Here is a 20,701-nt window from a genome sequence, read left to right as displayed (position 1 = left end):
ACCAGTACTCCTCAAAAGTGTCCAGGTCATGAAAGACAAGGAGAACGAAGAAATGGGTCACATACAGTACAACAAGACAACAAGATCTGAAAACTACATGCAAGGTGGTATCCTGCCTGGATCAAACCCTATAAGAGAAAATGGACCTTGCTGAAAAATTAACCAATGTTAATTTCTTAGGTTTGATCCATGTACCTTGGGGACCACTTACATAACCACTGATCATATAAAACATTTACCAGTAGGGGGAGGTAAGTGAAGGGTATAACAGGAACTCTGAAATATCTTTGCAAATCCTCTATAAATCAAAAATTATTTCAAAATAAAAAGCTGGGGGAGGGGGAGGGCAGAAGAAACAAAAGCACTCCACAAGTCCTTTCTAAAAGCTAATTACATCATCAGGTTGGTCAAATAAAATCTATCTTCTAAAATCAATTCCCAGGGCACCTGGATGGCTCAGTAGGTTAAATGTCTGCCTTCAGCTCAGGTCATGATCCTGAGTCCTGGGATCAAGCCCCAAGCTGGACTCTCTGCTCAGCAGCAGAGTCTGCTTCTCCCTCTCTCTCTGCCCTTACCCCCGCTCCCGCTCTCTCTCTCTCTCTCACTCTCTCAAAAATAAAATAAAATCTTTAAAATCAATTCTCAAAGCCAGAGAATTGGCTTTTTAATACAGTTATCAATTAACCATAATAAGAATATTATGTGATTATGAACAGGGGCAGAGGCAATGAGCTGGCTGCATGCCAACAGACTCTTCACTCATAATGAGAACATAAAATCCAAGGAAATCATATCACATAGCATGGAATGGTGGGGAGATTCCCAGTAATGATCTCATTCATTATACCCATTTTACAGACATGGCAGCTGACAGGGTCAAGAAAGATTGTTGACAGGGTCAACAAACAACAACAACAACAACAAACACGGAGAGAACAAAGGGCTTGGCTCCCTTCTGTCCATGTAACAACTGCCCTACTGCCTCTCATCAACTTACAGTGAGTCTGTTGATTCCAGAGCAAACTCAGACCAACCCACACCGCCAAAGTAGCTGGTGGCAGAACTAAACCAAGAACCAAGACCTCCTGTCCTTTCTTCTTCTTTCTGTCTGCTTTGTGTCCAAAGTTACCTTCAGTTATTATACAAGTTGTCTATACCTAACAACACTTAGAAGATTAAATCATATTCCAGATGTGCACTGTTCAAAATCGAAACAAAGATGCAATCTCTCAGGCAAATTTAAATATCCAAAAAGGTCTTTTACCTGAGGATAATTGATCCTGGAAAGAAAGGTCACAGGAACAGATCCATGGAGACCACAATTCATAGAAAATGGTGGTGATAAAACAAAAACAGACAGACAAAACTATGGTAAAGCACAAACCAATCAGAATGTTCAATCCATGAGGCTATACCAGGGTGAACTGGCTAAACTGACAGCAGCATGAGATCATTTTTACCATAAATGCTGATAGGAAATAAACAAGAAAAGCTGAAAATTAATAAGCCAAGCATCAGAATTTAAAGGACTGAAAAAGAACAGAAGAGAAACCCAAAGAAAATAAAGGGAAGGAGACAAGGAGGATAGAAATTAATAAAATAGAAAACAAAAATACAACATAAAGGATTCTTTAAAATGTCAAGAGTTGCTAAAGTAAGAATGAATACGCCATACATCAAGCACATTAGGAATTAAAATAAAGATACCATTATAGATGTGGCAGAGATTTCAAAGGCAAGAATATAATTCTACACCAATAAACTTGAAAACAGACGAAAAGGACAAATTCCTAGAACAATACAAACCACCAAAATTGTCTCATAAAAAAAAACAGAAAGACTAACCTGTCCTATGAGCATCAAAACATGAAATCAGTGATTTAAACCTCTCTCACACTGAATGCCACAGGCCAGGTGGCTTTAGATAGAAGTTTTACTAACCTTCCAAGGAAAGCATTCCAGAGAACAGAAAAGGAGAATATTCTCCATCTTAGTTTATGAGGCTAACCTTTTAAGGAAAAAGAAAAAATAGCTAACAATAGGAAAAACAGGTAAATAACAGTAATTCTTGAACATAAGACAAAAACTTAGACCAATATTAACAAACTGAATTCAATAGAGTATACAAATTACCTTTGATCACTGTAAGGGGCTGGTTTCTCTGCTCACTACCCTGGCTGTTCTGGAGGAGATGCATAATCAATGAGGTATCTACGATGAAATTATGACTAAAGGGCATAAAATAACACGTGTATGATGAGGGCTTTGCCTTCAACAGCCTAGGAGGACTTGAAGAAGGAACCTCTGAGAGAAGGAGACAAAGCCTACCAAAGAATAAACAAGGGGATGCCAACAGGCTGCCCATTAAAAATATGCACCTCCAACAAAACACAGGAAAAGACAAGGAGGGTTATACCTCACAAAGACATTGAGTGAATTCGTGGAATACCTAAGACAGAAATCACAGATGGTGTACCACGGGAAAACGATAGCAACAGGCAGCCAGAAAGTAATGGAAGAAAGTGGATCTGCTTCAAAGAGAAAGATTTGTCAGGAAGAAGGTAAAACAGGCAGGTGGCAAGACAAAAGTCATAGTGTATTCCCACCACCGGCTGTTTTTGAGAACTAAGACCTGAGCACCAGGAAAGTTACAAGGTCCCAAGGCACAAAAGAACCAAGTGCCTGGCCAAAAGCAGTCCTGCTCCCAGTGCATTTCCTTTCACAAAGTAGCATTTGTGGGGCCTATGAAGCACCTCTCCAGGTTTGTCCTGCTAATACCAAAGACAATATGTTGACCGTGGCTGCCACGGATACTTGGCTCTGTGAAGCATTTTGAGAATAACTGCTCTAAAAATCCAAATTCAGGTCTCAGTGGGCAGTCCAAGAGATTAAGTTCAGAATAATAAACATATTTGGGATACTCCCAACCCATGGAAACCCAAAACAGAAACAGCTAGAAGCATTAACTTTTGCTAGCCTTTTGCTACAATCATACTACATGTGTGTGATGAACCCAATGCACAAGGTCAGAACCAGACTCCCTTGGAATCTGGGGCAGTTGAACATCTATTCACAATACTAGTAAATGATCTGGATGTTCCTGTCTTGCTCCCACTAAGAAGTATTGCTAACACCCATCTGCATAGAATCATTTTTTTAAAAAAGTATGAGACATTTAAGTTGTATTCATTGGAATAGGCACTGGCAAACTTTTTCGGTAAATTCCAGCCAGAAAATACTTTAGGCTTTAGGGGCAACCACTCATTTCTACAGTTGTACAAAATCAGCTGTGGACAATATGAGTGGGTATGGAGGGAGCTTATCTGTTCAAAGAAATAACTTTGGCCAAGTTGACTTTATCTCGAGTTGTTAATGTGAGAAAATCTGTATCAGTAATTCACCTTCTTTGTAGATTATAGGAGAAAGAACTGCTCCAGCTCAACATTGTGCTATATTCTGCACATAATCCAGTCCATATGGCACAGAATATAGAAAAATTATAAAAGCAAAAGAAAACTATCAACAAATTATAGAACTAAGGAAAGTTTAGCAAGGTTAATGGATGTAAGATCAACACAGAAGAGATGAATGGCATTTCTATCTACAAGCAACAATTAGAAAATAGGCATTAAAATAAGATATTATTTCATAACCACATGATCAGCAACTGCAAAAAATCAGGATGAGACCAATATTGATAAAGATGTGGAGCAAGAAAAATGCTCACCTTTTGCAGGTGACCATGTACATGTGTACAACCATTTTGGGAGACAGCTGTGCATCCCCTGGGGAAGTGTGCTTCCGCTACAGCTAGCAGTTCCTCTTCTAAGTATACACTCTCAAGTGGTATTGCCCAAATGTTTTCTCATTATCACCAACCTAAGGAGCCTTTTTAGACATTTTTTTCCTACTACACATCCTCCACTGTGCAGCAATGAAGGGCTGCCTGGTGGTCCTGACCAGAAGTATTCCAGGCCAGACTGAGACTTTACAAACAGGATTCTTCCATGGATTATTATGGGATGTCTATCCAGCCTACAGTCCTTTAAAATTGCCCCTACCACAGCGTCGGTTAAAGAACGAATGCTAGGTGGCCATATCTGGACCATGAACGCTAGCCCACCATCTACAATCAGCTGAGCTAAAGGTGGACCCATGATCCACAAGAAACCAATCCACAGGCCAGCTGGACCAATCTGATTCTTTGGAGAGACTTGAAATGAAGTGAAATGAGGACCACAGTATATCTTGGTTCTTTAAAGCAAGTACAGGGAGAGGCCAGATGGGCATTGTGGCAAACTAAAGTCAAGGTCATGAAGAAGCAAGAGATATAAGTGAGTAAAGTTAGCAGGTCTGCAAGGATGAGAATGTAGGAGCTGCTTGTGCACATCCCAGCATAAGAATCCAGGCTGATCAGTTGGTTAAGGGTCTGCCTTTAGCTCAAGTCACAATCCTGGAGTCCTGGGATGGAGCCCAGGAAGAAAGAAAGAAAGAAAGAAAGAAAAGAAGCCAGGCTACATCCCAGGCACTTCCCCCTGCACCTTCCAATACCCTGTCTTCAAGAGGACTTCCATTCCTCGCAAATAGTAATCCCTTTCTCATCTGGCAGCAATCAGAATGAACTCCCCAACTCATTCCATTTCTGCTAATGTTTCTGTTGAAGTCCAGAAGATGGCTTGAGGGGGTCCTGCCTGATAGGACCATACTGCAGGAGGTGCCTGTGGCACTGGATATCTGGGGGAGGGAAGAGCAGTAGCCCCCCTCACACCCTCTACACCCCCTGATGAGCAGGGCAACTGAGGCCACTTTGAAGCTTCACTGCCATCTCACAGGTCACATGCCTGTCTGGATTGCAAATCACCTAATTTAATACTTTTAAGTGCCACTCCCATTGTTATGATTTGCATTAGTGCTGGAGCTTTCAGGAATCTGAAATACAAAGCTGTTCTTTTTAGATTTTTATACAAAAGTAAAATACTTCTCAGCTCTGCCTTAAATTGGCCAACTCTCCACTTACCAGTCCAGTATGTTCTGCCTTTGAATGCTGACAGCTTTGTGGACTAGTGATTTGACAACAAAAGTTAAAGTAAAACTCATTAGTTTTGATTATCTAGGGAGAACTTCAACATAAAATAGTGAAATGGCTGAAGTGTCAATATTTCATAAGAAAGACAATTACTGAACAGTCAAATGAAGGGAGAAATTCAGACCAGCCTATTAAGAAAATGTTCCCAAAGAGAGAGTCTACCTGAAAAGACCTCATTCAATCTATACAAAGGCACCCACTTGTTTCAAACTAAATGTGCTCCTCAGCAATAAAGAGGCACAAACTACTGATCTACACATTGACTTGGATGAATAAAGGCATTATGCTGATTGAAAAGAGTCAGTCTCTAAGGATGCCTGGGTGGCTCAGTCGTTTGAACAGCTGACTCTTGATTTCAGCTCAGGTCATGATCTCAGGATCCTGGGATCAAGCCCCCTGTTGGGCTCTCTACTCAGCATGGAGTCTGCTTGAGATTTTCCCCTCTCTCTTTGCCCCTCCCCTCTGCTCATGCTCTCTTTCTCTCTCTAAAATAAATAAAATCTTTAAAAAAAAAAAAAAAGGAGTCAGTCTCAAAAGCTTACAAACTATATGATTCCATTACAGGACAAAACGATAGTGATGGAAAACAAAAAGTGGTTGCCAGGGGTTTCAGGTGGCAGCCATGGGGTAGGAGATACCTAGGGATAACACAAAGGAGGTTTTAGGGATGGTGGCTTTTATTCTGCATTTTAATTATGGTTGTACTTACATGAATCTATACATAGGTCAAAATTCATAGAACTGTATGGCCAAAAAAAGGGCCAATTTTACTGTCTGAAAAATATTTTAAATACTTAAAAATATGTGCCAAAATTGCTCTTAGAAACTACGTACTCTTAAATAGGTTAATCCTGGTCCCTGATGAATCTGCACATTTTATTTTCCTCTTAGAATGAAATTATACACTGTAGCCCAGCTTAAGCTAAATTAACAGATATTCTGGACCAAAAGAATCTAAACTCATGAGGAAAAATTGTAATGATACAAAGTTGAGAAGTATGCCACGTGCTATGCCCATATCCTCAGCATCAACACAAAAACACTGCATAATGCTGTGACAAGCACTGAAGAGCTGAGACTGAAGAAATATTAACTGTTCTGAATTACAAACTCCTCCTGTAGTCCGTTAAACCAACATATTCACCAGTGATTTTTCATAAACCATTGTGCAAATAGTAAAATATAATAAAATATATCTATAATAAAATATAGCAAAAATATACAAATAAAATATATCTAACTAAAATTGTTTTGTTTAAACTATTTGTATACTGCTCTACAACCATTTCTTCTTTTTTTTTCCATTTCTTAATTCATTAAAATAAATCTCTCTCTCTCTGATTATAGAAAAAGATGGGAAGGAAAGGAATAAAATTCTATGGTCCATACCTGAACAAGATCCCCATCAGATAATGGTGGTGGAAGGAAATGGTCACACAAATCCCCACATATGGTAACTATTTAAGAAATAAATGTAAAGGCACCTGGGTGGCTCAGTGATTGAACATCTGCCTCAGTCATGATCCCAGGATCCTGGGATCGAGTCCTGCATCAGGCTCCTCACAGAAAGCCCACTTCTCCCTCCACCTACGTCTCTGCCTCTCTCTGTGTGTCTCTCATGAGTAAATAAATAAAATCTTTTTTAAAAAGAAATAAAAAAATATAAGAAATCATTTAAAGACACCACTGAGTAGAGGAAAATTTAATTTCAGAAAATTGCAACTGGAAGGGTGCCTGGGTGGTTCAGTTGTTTGAGCATCCAACTATTTTTTAAAGATTTTATTTATTTATTCATGAGAGATGCAGAGAGAGGCAGAAACATAAGCAGAGGGAGAAGGAGGCTCCTCAAGGGGAGCCTGATGCGGGACTCCATCCTGGGACTCTGGGATCATGCCCTGAACCAGAGGCAGATGCTCAACCACTGAGCCACTCAGGCATCCCGAGCATCCAACTCTTGATCTCAGCTCAGGTCTTGATTTTATGGTCATGAGTTGAAGCCCTGTGGTGTAGAAAGAAAGGAAAAGGAAAAGGAAAAGGAAAAGGAAAAGAGAGAAAGGAAAGGAGAGGAGAGGAGAGGAAAGGAGAGGAGAGGAGAGGAGAGGAGAGGAGAGGAGAGGAGAGGAGAGGAGAGGGGAGGGGAGGGGAGGGGAGGGGGAGGGGAGGGGAGGGGAGGGGAGGGGAGGGGAGGGGAGGGGAGGGGGGGGAGGGGAGGGCGAGGGGGGGTAGGAGGGAGGGGAAGGGGAGGGGAGGAAGGGAAATTGCAACTGAATAGGTAAAACCTGTGGGTTTGCAGCTTACTGGCTATGGGGTATAACTCAACCCCCAAAGCTACAGAAAACACTGGTGAGAAAAGCTGAAGCATTACCAGGTAAAGGTGTCAGAGATCAGATTTAGGATTAGGAAAGCAGCTGGAAATTTAAAGGAGAAGTTCTGGCAGTATGACAATCACGGAATGAACCAGACTCAAATTCAGAGCAATTGCCCAAATCCCTGGCTTACAGCTAGCCTACATGAGTGAAGGAGCCCACAGGGAACCCAATGAGAAAAAAAGTCAAGACCAGAGAGATATCCACTTTTGAAAAATGGCACCACACAGGATCAGATCTGAGACTTTGATAATTTCATTAAATAAAGACATTCCCCAGCTGAGACAGCTCAAGTGATAGAGAGCTGAAGCCAAATGGGCTTGAATAGTGAAAGTACAAAACCCCAAACCAGCAGGAGAAAAACCAAAATAAAAACAAAAAACAACAACAATAAACAATAAACAAAAACCCTCAGGAAATCCACACCCAAATCTTTGTCTGACCAAATCTGCAGGCACAGGGAGGACCTTTCTAGGGCCAAGCTAAAAAGGAGTCGTGGGAAGTCACACAGATGTCAAGTAGCTACATATCACAAAGGAGACAATCGCCATTTGAATCCAGGCAAGTTGAACAGCTACTAGATCAAAAATCTAAAAATCCTCAGAAAACATACACACACAACAACTAGAGTTGTTACACTATCTCTGCTCAACACATACACACACACAAAAACAAACAAACAAACAAACAGGAAAGTGTGACCCATACTCAGGGGGAAAAAAAAGGTAGCCAATATAACTGATTTTAAGTAGACTGAGATGTTGGATTTTGTAAAGGCCTTAAAATGGCTTTACAAATACATTCAAAGCATTAAAATAATTCAAAAAATTAGAGGGAAATATATAGAAAATCTCAACAGAGAAATAGCAACTACACAAAATAATATAAATTCCAGAGCTAAAAAGTACATTTACTAAAATTTTCAGTGGTCTCAACAACAGATTGGAGATGGCAGATGAACTGATTTCTACCAGTAGAAATTACCCAAGAAAGAAAGAAAAATGTTTGAAGAAAAATGAACAAAACCACCGAGACAAAACTTAAGACATTATGAAGCACTCCAACATACATACAACTAACTGGAATCCCAGGAAAAGAACAATGAAAGCAGGAATTTTTTTTAAATTTTATTTATTTATTCATGAAAGACACACAGAGAGAGAGAGGCAGAGACATAGGCAGAGAGAGAAGCAGGTTCCTCGCAGAAAGCCCAATGTGGAACTCTATCCCCGAGCCCCAGGATCATGCCGCAAGCTGAAGGCAGATGCTCAACCACTGAGTCACCTAGGCGTTCTGAAAGCAGGATTTTTTAAAAATTGAAGAAATAATGGCCAAAAAGTACCAAAATATGGTAGAAAACATTGAAGATTCAAGAAGCTTACCAAACCCCAAGAAAGATAAACAAAAATAAAATCATTCCTAGACACACTACACTCAAATTACAAAGAAAAACTAAAGTTCAAGGGAAATTTTTTAAAGCAATCAAAGAAACCTATGGGTTATGTATGAGGGAATAACAATAAATAACTGGTTGACTTCTCAGCAGAAATCATGAAAGCAAGAAGACTGGAAAAACATATTCAAAGCACTGGGGGTATGGGGGGAACTATCAGTAATAATTCTATATCCAGTTAAGCTATCCTTCAAATATGACTGTGAAATAAAATATATTTTCAGTAAATAAAAACTGAGATATTTGTTGCCACCAAAACTGCACTACATCAAATTCTAAGGGAAGTACTTTAGCCTGAAAGAAAAACAACACTGGGTGGCAAGTGGGATTAAATTAAAAAATTAAAATTTATTCAAAAGGTGAGTATTTGAGTCAAGATTTTAACGATATTTTTTATTTTAATACCTCTAAAAGGTGACTATTAAATTAAAAATTATAAATCAATATTAATAGATCTATAGCATAAATGGATCTAATATATAATAAGAGCACTATGTAAATAAAATGAGGGGTAAATACAAATACACTGTTGCAAGACTTCTATATTTTATCTGAAGTAATTCTATAGTAATTATAAGTAAATTGGAAAAAGTTTAAGATGCATATGTGATTCCTGGAGCAATAACTAACAATTTAAAAATGCAAAAATATAGAACTAGAAAGCCAATAGAGAAATTAAAGTGAAATACTAAAAAATATCTGATTAAAATAAAAGAAGACATAAATGAGGAACAGAGGAACAAAAAAACAGAAGACACAAAACAAACTGCAAAAGGGAAGACCTCGGGATTCCTGGGTGGCTCAGCAGTTGAGCATCTGCCTTCAGCTCAGAGCATGATCCTGGAGTTTCGGGATTGAGTTCCACTTTGGGCTCCCTGTGAGGAGCCTGCTTCTCCTTCTGCCTGTGTCTCTGCCTTCTCTCTGTGTCTCTCATGAATAAATAAATAAAATCTTAAAAAAGGGGGGGGGGGGAGACTTCAGTATAAACACATCAAAAATTAAACGTAAATGGACTAACACTCCATTCAAAAGACAAGGTTTAAAATCCAAGATCCAATTGTATGCTGTCAACAAAATATATGCTTCAAATAATGAAGACATAAACAGACTAAAAATAAAAAGCTACAAAGAATATATTCCATGCAAAATAGGCATAAGAAAGATGAAGTGTCTATTAATATCAAATAAAAAAGACTTCATAACAAGAAATATTACTGAAGATAATTTGGGACTTCATAACGATAAAATGGCCAATATATCAGGTAGGTAAAACCATTATAAATATAGATGTCACTGATAACAAAGCCTCAAAACACATAAAGTAAAAACTAACAGAACTAAAATGAGAGAGAGATGAATCTACAATCATAAAGACTTTAATAAACCCCCAGAAATTGATAGAACTAGACAAAAATATCAGTAAGAATGTAGAAAATCTGAATAACATTATTAACTACCTTCATCCAACTAATATTTCCAGAACACGAAACCCAATACCTACGAAACATACACATTCCTTTAAGTCCACAGGGAACATCGACCAATACAAACAATATACTGGATCATTAAACAATTCTCAATAGTTCTTAAAATATTAAAATGTAATAGACTACATTCTCTTACTGCAACAGAATTAAGTTAGAAATCAAAAATAAATAAATAAATAAAACATCTGGAATATCTGGAAATTTAAAACTCACTTTAAAGAACTCATAAAGATCACAAATTAGCAGATATTTTCACTTGAATAATAATAAAAATTGGTAAACTGATAAAATAGACTTCATCAAAATTTCAAATGTCTGCTCTCTGAAAAATACTATTGTACCAAAATGAAAATGTTTTCCAAATACATATCTGATAAAGAACTGACATCTATAACATATGAAGAAACTGCAACAAGCAAACAACCCAATAAAATATGGGCTAAAATATTTAACAGACATTTAAAGAAGATACGTGACCATCAACAAAGCACATGAAGACATAATCAGTATCGTTTACGATTAGGGAAATGCAAATTAAAACCAAACTTAAATGCTACTTCCCACCTAGTAGAATAGATAAAATTAAAAAGACTGACAATACCGAGTATTGGCAAGGATGTGGAGTGGCTGGAACTCTTATATATTGCTAGTGGCAACATGTATGTATTTATTCTAACAGAAATATTTTTATTCTATCTCTCCAAAAATAAGTTAATCTAACAAAAGGCAAAAAAAAAGTTTTAATTGGCAATGTATATATATTGAAGCATATATTTTATTTTCTTTATTTAATCTTATACTGGTTTGGTACTTCTTTTTTTTTTAAGATGTTATTTATTTATTCATGAGAGACACAGAGACAGAGACAGAGAGAGGCAGAGACACAGGCAGAGGGAGAAGCAGGCTCCCCGCAGGGAGCCTGACGTGGGACTAGATCCCGGGTCTCCAGGATCAGACCCTGGGCTGAAGGTGGCGCCAAACTGCTGCGCCACCCGGGCTGCCCTGGTTTGGTACTTCTTAAACAACATAAACTGTTGAGTAAATAAAAGTCAACAGCCACTTAAAAAAATCAGTTAAAAAAAAAAATCAGTTCATAGATGTAATGATGGGACACCATAAGCAGCTTCAAAGAACTTTCCACCAAGTTCATGGAATTCAAAAATGAAGAGGACGCAGAAACCTAAATACTGAGGCTGACCTGCCTCATCTCAACATCTTAGGGTCCTCCGTCCACTCTGAGGTCTGGGTCAGCCTTGGGAAGAACAAAGCAGCCACAACCAACCTTTCCACTTACATGTCTGGACGGATCTTAACATGTCACTAATGGAGTTGTTTGCATGGGAGACTGGTTGTTTCACACTGCAAGGGAGAAAAATGGATTTACTCCATCCTGAACAGGTGGAGCAAACACGAAGTGTAAACAAAGTTCGACACCACAATCAGCCTTTCGATCCCCCTGGGAAAAACACCTAACCCCAGAGAACAGCACGTCCCTGGTGGTTCACTGGGAAACTTTATTCTTGCTAAAATTTAGAACTTTTTTTTTTAGAATTCATTTATTTATTCAAGAGAGACACACAGAGAGAGGCAGAGACAGGCAGAGGGAGAAGCAGGCTTCCTGCGGGGAGCTTAATGTGGGACTCAATCCCAGGACCCCAGGATCACGACCTGAGCCAAAGGCAGATGCTCAACCACTGAGCCACCCAGACATCCCTAAAATTTAGGACTTAATAAGAACTAAAAGGACAGGGTAGGGACGACATCTCTACTGGGAGTAGAGATGTTGACAGCCTTTAAAAACTCAAGAAGGTATTGAAGAAAGTGACTTTAAAGAAAGAGACCAATCCCCAAAGCTAAATGGTCCCAGTATCACACTCACTTCTCATCACAGCTCCTAAAAATAGGTCCCAGTATTTTACCCCGACCTTATTATGATGGCCGAGCTCCCCCTGTTCTGAGGTAACGTCTATAAACTTTGGCATCCAGTGTGCTTTTGCACCACATGTCAGCTATTAGCAAAAGTATTTTTCCTGACAGCTAATTGGTAACATTAAGGAAAAGCAATGAAGAGTGTTGTGCTTTACAGAGTCATTTTACACCATTAGCAGCAATAAGCATGTTATGAGGGACATGGCACTGGCTGGGAATCCAAAGGACACACTTTTCATTCTATTTGCCAGTAAAATGAGAAATGAGAAAATGAAATCCATAAATTGGGTTTACTCGGGCTTATTTACAGGGCAACTGAATTAGTGATACTTCCTGTGCCAGAAGGTTCTCTCCAAGGAACATTTGTGCTGAGGGAGTCCTCGGAGGCAGGTAGACATCTAGAGAGTCAGCCCCCCCACCAGCCACCCACCCACCCAGGGCCCTGTGCCCCTTACCTTTCCTTTTGGTTGTGTAAAATCCAACGGCTGCTCCATCCTGCCACAGAATTTTTGCTTGCTCCTTCACAGAGTGAGGTAAAAAAAACATGTCACCGTCATCCAAATTTCTCTCCAATCTTCCAAAAATAACGACGTTCAGAATGAAAAGCACAATCCTTTCCCCAAATGACTGAACCTTTGAAGGGAAGAAGAAAAGAAAGAAAAGAAAAAAAAAGAAAGGAAAGGAAAGGAAAGGAAAAAAGAAAAGAGAAGAGAAGAGAAGAGAAGAGAAGAGAAGAGAAGAGAAAAGAAAGAAAAGAAAAGAAAAAAGAAACAAAAGAAACAAAAAGAAAAGAAAAGAAAAGAAAAGAAAAGAAAAGAAAAGAAAAGAAAAGAAAGAAAAGAAAAGAAGTGAGAGAGGAAAATCACATGCGATAAATTTTGACCTTGGAATCAACCCACATGTTGGGGCCAGGTGTGTGTGCCACCATCACACAATTTCTTCTGTGTTAAAGAGCCAAAATGTGAATCATTAAGTTTCTCACAGAGGTTTTCACAACCTTGGCTTTTCACACCCATTAGCTTCTAGGAGTGAGGGGCAGGGCCAGAGGAGCCACAGATGTCATTCCATTGCAGGTCCACAAAACAGGAAGTTACCTCCAGAAATAAACCCAATATGTCATTTTTAATACCAGCCCCAGAATTCTGGCCCTCAGAAGGAGGGTAAAGAATTGGGGGGATCAATGACTATACCAAAAACAAATGATTTGCAATGGTTTGTGATGTGATAGATTTGGAGCACATGCTACAGTCTCAATTCCAGAGAATTACTGAGAGTCAAGCTCCATCTTGTTCTAAGACTATAAAACAAAACAACTTCTTGCCCACCACAATGTCATGACACGTGAGGAAACTGGGTGTGGTCAAGGTCAGGCCTACAAAGAGTTTTAGCCTTAACAAGTCAAAATGATCTCATGCTCCTGTCTCTTAAAATTTTCTGATCTGTATAGTCCACAGGTGGCAAATGTGTGGCATAAACAAAGGCCTGCTAATCCTGCACCCCCAGCAGACATAACTAATCAATCCCACACTATGTGCTGAGCGTGGATGTGGTCACACAGTCCTCCTAAATGCAGTCTCTGGACAACCACAGGCAAGCACTAAATGTAGTATTTGGGATGAACCCAATCAAGTATTGATCTAGTGACCGTATTGTTTTATTAGATTTTACTCTGATAAGACTGCTATGTGACAGCCTAAGTGTGTGGGTGTTCGTCACCCCATCTTATGCATCACCACGAGGTCAGCAATGCCATTAAATGGACTGCGACTTCCACCTACAAGCTAGCATACGATTCTCCGCCCCTCCCCGGGGAGGTTTTGATTTATAGGTAAGGAAATTGAAATTCAAGGAGGGTTAAGTGATTACATTTATTGATTTCCCTGCCTCATTCCAAAGAGGACTTATGACAGCTGGATGAGGGCTCTGTCAGAGGCAGGCAGGCTCAAAATAGGCCAGGCCTTCTGAGTCCCAGGCTGGTGCACCTGCTACAGCCGAGCCCATGGTTCCCTTCTGCATCTTCATCCATTACGACTAAGGCTTTGGAAAAGGGAAGTTTATTATAAATACACTTAGTTTTATATCGAATACTTAATCCTTAGATTTTTATCATCATCATCATCATTTGTGTCTGTGGCTTCTCAGCCTGGATTTGCTGGGAGATCCTTAGCAATACCCAACCCTCTGAGCCTCAATTTTGTCCACCGGTCAAGGGAGAAGATTGCCTGAGTCGTCCTTAAAACACTTGTTTTTGGGGAAGAGTGGGTAATAAAAAAACAAAAATCCCACTTGTTTTCAAATGCTCTGATATTAAAAGTAAGGCAGCTTGCTGCCCCCTCACAAATGGCACAAAGTGTTTCGGTGCCAATAAATTTATTAATTGGTCCAGAATGTAAAAGTTCACCTTCATCTGGAGCCAAATCTTAAATAAGAAAAAGCTTTGTGAAAACCACACCAAGCTCAACTTGAAGAAGCTGCCCCAATTTTGTATCTTAGACAGTAGCAGCCAAATCAAGTTCAGACTTGAGGAATAATTAGCTGGTCACAAAACCTGAGTGGGGTGATGTGGGAGGTTATTTTTTTCAACTTATAAAACCAAAAAAGTTCAGAGGAAAGCCAGAAGAGAAAAGCAGATTGCATCTGGCAGAAGGGAAATATCCAATCAAAAACTGGCAGGAGAAAAAGGAGAAAAGAAAACGCACTTAATTTGTCCAATTTCATTGGGGAGGGGGGATGTGTGACATGTGATTCTGACTTAGAAACGTTTCTGGAAACACAAAATACAGATCCAGTTCTAATCCCTCAATTAGGACCACTAATTACATTAACAGAAAGAACATTAAGCTTTTTTTTTTTTTTTTTGTAATTTATGAAACATAGCTGGCTAAGAAACAAAATGTAATTAAAAGAAAAAAAAGCTAAGACCCAAAATTCTACCAATGGAGAAGGAAATTATCTCCATAGACAGTTGGGGCAGATCAATCTTTAAAACACGGTTCATTAACTGCAAGTAACATTCAAGTTTCTGTTCACAACATTGACCACATTTTCAGAAAATTTGGGGTCTTCCTCATCTAAACACAGAAAAATTGACACACAGAAGTGACCTCTCTTGTTCTGAAAAATAAATTATTCAAAGAGCAAGTCAGATTCCTCATGGCATTCACCCAACCACTAAAATACCTCTGGCCCACCTGTGAGAAGGGGTCAAAACATCAACACAAATGGGTACACCAGGTCGCCCACACCCATTGGCTGATTCTCAAGCCACTGTTAAATTTGCTGGTGAGGGGAGACCCTTTTCAAAACAGTACCTATTGAGTCAATTAAAACACGACCTGAAAACATCCTGCATCCTGCTGTTTATAACAATATGGATGCAACTAGAGGGCATTATGCTAAGTGAAATAAGTCAAAGACAAATACTGCATGATCTCACGTGTGGAATCTTAGAAAAGCCCAACTCATAGGAACAGAGAACAGAATGGTGATTACCAGAGACTGGAGGTAGAAGAGAGAAGATATTGGTCAAAAAGTATAAACTTCCAATTTTAAGATTAATAAGTTCTGGGAATCTAATATACAGCAGGGTAATTATAGCTAATAGTACTGTATTAAAAGTTACTAAGAGAGTAGATCTTAAATGTTCTCATTACAAAAAAAAAATCACAATTATGTAATGGGATGCAGGTGTTAGCCGACACCAACGCGGCAATCATTTTGCAACATGTAAGTGTATCAGACCAATGTATACCATAAATTTACACAATATTTATGTCAGATATATCTCATTAAGCTGGGGACAGGGAACAGGTATGAAAACCCCCAGATGGGAAAACAGTATTTGCAAATCAGATATGCAATGTACACAATAAGGACTGGCATCCAGAATATATGAAAAATTTTTACAGCTCAGCAGTTAAGAAGTCAAATAACCCAATCAAAAAGAAGGCCAAGGATTTTAACAGGTATTTTCCCAAAAGGGACATACAAATGGCCAATAAGTACATGAAAAAATGCTTAACCCCCTTAGCCATCAGAGAAATGCAGCTCAGGACTACAAGAGATAGCACTTCTCCCCCCAGTAGGATGGATAGCATTAAAAAAAAAAAAAAAAAAAAAAAAGACAGCTTTTCCATGAGGCCAGCGATGGATTGAAGCACCTCGGCCAAGCAGGCCAGGTGGTAGTGTCTGTGGGCCAGTCGCCGGGCTCTTCGAGGTGCAACAGAGTCTATGAAGTGAAGATGAATGAAGACTGTCCTGATGTTTTCCAGAAACCGCTCAGAGGATGGCTCTGATAAAACCACTAGGAGCACATCTGCATGTAATGAGCATACAGGTAGCTGCAGATGAATATTCTCGTCCACAACTATTGTGGTTAAAATTCATTGCCTCAAAGGCATGCAATTGGAAGGAAAAACGAAGAATTGGTCAACAAGACATAAGTTGAAACAGATGATGAAAATTAGTATTTTATTTAACATTGATCATCTCACAGTAAGTTATGTAGAAAAATAAATGTTTGAATACTTGTAATTGCTGAGCAATAAAGTCTTATCTTTGTAATATATCAAATGTTTAAACATCTCCATTCTCATAATCACTAGTCAGACTTGTTTTTAACATACTTTAAGAACAGTATGTCATTGTCAATAACTAGCTCATTTGTAGATTGATCCCCTTTTGGAGGGCAGTTGGTTGGGGAGATATTCTAGTACCTCCAGTTCTCCATCCTTTCTTGCTTTAGGGGATTTCAGCAAACCAGGTAACAACCAGATAACCATGGAGGCCTCCCCTTCAGAACCTGCTATTATACCTAAAAAACAAGTATTTGGAATATCCTAAATACCTTAATGAACTATCCTTTACCAGTAGATTTCACCTGTGACCTAGAATTTGTTTAAAATTAAACCTTATTTTATTCTTAAAAAAAAAAAAAGACAATAATAAGTATCAGAGAGGACATGGAGAGATGGAAGCCCTCAGATGTTACTAGTGGGGTGTTAAATGGTATGCCTGCTGTGGAAAACAGTTTGGCCGTTCCTCAACAAGTTATATAGTGAATTACCATTATGACTTGTAATTCTACTCCTGGGTATGTACCCAACAGAATTGAAAATACGTTTACTCACAAAAACTTGTACACAGATGTTCATGGTGAAAGACGCCTGGGTGGCTCAGCAGTTGAGCATCTGCCTTTGGCTCAGGGTGTGATCCTGGAGTCCCGGGATCAAGTCCCGCATCGGGCTCCCTGCATGGAGCCTGCTTCTCCTTCTGCCTATGTCTCTGCCTCTCTCTCTGTGTCTCTCATGAATAAATAAATAAATATCTTTAAAACAACAACAACAACAACAACAAAAAAAAAAAAACACAGGTGTTCATGGTGACATTATTCCACTAACAGATACACGGATAAACACACATGCTCTAACCATGCAGTGGGATACTATCCAATCCTAAAAAGCAATGGAATTCTGACACACTACAATGTGGATGATCCTTAAAGACATGCTCAGCGAGAGAAGCCGGACACAAAAGACTACATATTATCTGATTCTGGGAATGAGAAATGTCCAGGATAGACAAATTCACAGAGACAGAAAGTAGATTCCTTGTGAGGGTCTGGGGAAAGAGAAATGAGAGGTGACTGCTGATAGGTAAGGGGTTTCTTTTGGGGGATGCTGAAAACACTCTAGAATTCAATAGTGGTGACTGATGCACAACTCTGCAAATTCTGAAAATCACCAAATTGTATACTTTGAAAGGATGAAATTGACAGCATGTGTATTAGATTTCAATGAACTTGTGTGAAGGAAAAAAACAGAATTTGTTTTTTTTTAATTGTTTGATACAGGGGAAAAAACACAAGTTATCAATTCATTCTCTAAACCAAACCCAAAAGAATATTGATATTTCATTCAGTATTTACAGGTCCCAGTGAGGAAGATCAAGTGGAATTCCAGACAACTGTGGACAGAGCCATCATTTTAAGATTGCCAAGAAGAACTCCAATTCTATAGAATTAAGATAAATATGCCAATCAAATTAAAATGGGCAGACATGATGTAAATAGTCTAAATTCTTCACAAGTTATTACCTTTCTCCTCAGCCTCTGCCCTAGCCAAACGGCAAAGGAGAAGACACCATAGGGACTCTGAGGAGCTGCTGTGGCACTTGCCCTCACCCCTGCCATCCTCCTAGGTTTTGGCTTTAGAACTGTTCTATGAAGCCACAGCACATCAAAAACCTCCAGGCCTGATGTCAAAGAAACTGGAATTTGTGTCCAGTTAAGTCACTCACTAACTGTGTGGCTCAGCCTCAATTTCTTCATCTGCAAAAGAAATACCTTGAGGATTCTAAAAGCAGACAATCCCTGTAAGGAGTCTGAGGACATAGGCGAGTACCTAACATAGTGTCTGACTCAGAGTAAGTACCAATAAACATTACTTGAACATAATAAGCAGAATCTTCCTACCCGCTAGAGAGATGCTGGGGATTTAAATTTTAAAACTAAGACAAGAGGGATGCCTGGGTGGCTCAGGGATTAAGCGTCTGCCTTTGGCTCAGGGCGTAATCCTAGAGTCCTGGGATTGAGTCCCACATCGGGCTCCCTATGTGCAGCCTGCTTCTCCCTCTGCCTATGTCTCTGCCTCTGTGTGTGTGTCTCTCATGAATAAATAAAGTCTTTAAAAAATAAAATAAAATAAAACTAAGACAAGAGAGGACCCTCAGGAGAGTAAGAGAGATCTGCATATAGCCAGATGTCTGTTCCATAGGGCCATTTATTACTATTTTCCTTCCTGGCAGGGCATTCTAGATTGAATTGGGTCCCCCAGAAAGATGCTGGAAATCCTAACACCCAGTACCTGTGAATGTGACTTATTTAGAAATAAGGGTCTCTGCAGATGATCAAGTGAAAATGAGGTCATTAGGGTGGTCCCTAATAATATGATTGGTGTCCATATAGAAAGGGGAATCTGGAGCCACCTGGGTGGTTCAGTGGTTGAGTGTTTGCCTTTGGCTCAGGACACGATCCCAGGGATCGAGCCCTGCATCAGGCTCCCCACGGGGAGCTTGCTTCTCCCTCTGCCTGTGTCTCTGCATATCTCTGTGTCTCTCATGAATAAATAAATAAAATCTTTAAAAAAGAAAGAAAGGGGGGATCTGGACAGAGACAGACACACCCACACCGAGGGAAGATGATGTGAAGACACAGGAAAAAGGCTATCTACAAGTCAAGGAATGCCTGAGGCCAGCAGCAGCCAAAACAGAGGCCGGGGACAGATTGTCCCTCATGACCCTCAGAAAGAACACTGATTCCACGCTTATAGTCTCAGGGACTGTGAGACAGTACAGTCTCATGTATTTCTCAATACATTTCTGTTGTTTCAGCCCCCCAACCCCTGCCCCCGGTGGTCTGTGAAACTCTGTTAGAGCAACACTAGAAAACTAATCCACCCGAGCAGGCTACTTTCAATTAGTAAATGCTAATAAGCTTAGTGACTTTAAAACCTGTTTTGCAATATCTATATAAATTTTCACCATCTCACCTTCATCAGACCTTCTCTTGCAGGATCAGAGGTTCTTAGCACATCTTCGGTGGGCCACCAGAACTCCTTTATGTAAACAGCCACCACTGAAGAGAAAGCCAAGAGAAAATGATGATGTGCCAGCAGCCACCCGGCCACCAGAGGGGCAATTTCAAAAGCATGCAACCACTCGCTGCGAAGGTGCAAACGACACAAGTCTGTGTTGGTGAAGCAGGTGGTATTGCTAGAGCTTAGTTCTTTGTCAGCACAGACCAGGACAGAGTGGCCACTCTGACCTGAAGGGGTCTTCACAGAAGTCTTCACAGGTGGCCCATGGCCACCTCCAAAACAAGATGTGTGTGTCCTGATGCTATAGGGCAAAAAATGCTACACACCAACACTGACAAATTTGATGGAAAAAAATTACATTGTTTTCTCAAGAAATCCAATTATGTGCCACAACTCAGAACTCCCCACTTAGTCAATCCAACATTATCAAAGGGCATTGAGCACAGAATCTTTTTTTTTTTTAAAGATTTTATTTATTTATTTGACAGAGAGAGCACAAGCAGGGGTATCAAGAGGGAGAGGGAGAAGTAGACCCTCCATGGAGCAGGGAGCCCAACGATGCAGAGCTTGTTCCCAGGACCCCAGGATCACGACTTGAGCTGAAGGCAGATGCTTAACCTGCTGAGCCACCCAAGTAGTAGTAGTAGTAGTACTCCTCCCCCTCCTCCTCCTCCTCCTCCTCCTCTTCTTCTTCTTTCTTCCTCTTCCTCTTCTTCTTCTTCTTCTTCTTAAGATTTTATTTATTATTCATGAAAGACACAGAGAGCGAGAGAGGCAGAGATACA

General features: G+C 39.7%; 1 protein-coding gene across 8 annotated transcripts in view; it reads right to left on the bottom strand.

The window, feature by feature from the left end:
- LOC112653817 (protein FAM169B) overlaps window positions 1-20,701 on the bottom strand; it is a 128,225-nt gene that overhangs the window by 51,382 nt on the left and 56,142 nt on the right. For all 8 annotated transcript variants that reach the window (XR_007409802.1, XR_004814771.2, XM_025438079.3 and 5 more), the window contains exons 4-5: window positions 19,869-19,954; window positions 12,777-12,954 (exon numbers count right to left, since the gene is read on the bottom strand). Coding sequence is in view for 6 of the 8 variants with exons in the window: in XM_025438079.3 (XP_025293864.1) it covers window positions 12,777-12,954; window positions 19,869-19,954 (264 nt within the window). In the remaining 2 variants the exon portion in view is untranslated. The remainder of the gene's footprint in view (window positions 1-12,776; window positions 12,955-19,868; window positions 19,955-20,701) is intronic.

Source organism: Canis lupus, chromosome 3, assembly GCF_003254725.2.
Source record: "Canis lupus dingo isolate Sandy chromosome 3, ASM325472v2, whole genome shotgun sequence".
Classification (NCBI taxonomy): Eukaryota; Metazoa; Chordata; class Mammalia; order Carnivora; family Canidae; genus Canis; species Canis lupus.
This window is presented reverse-complemented; position numbering and strand designations above follow the sequence as displayed.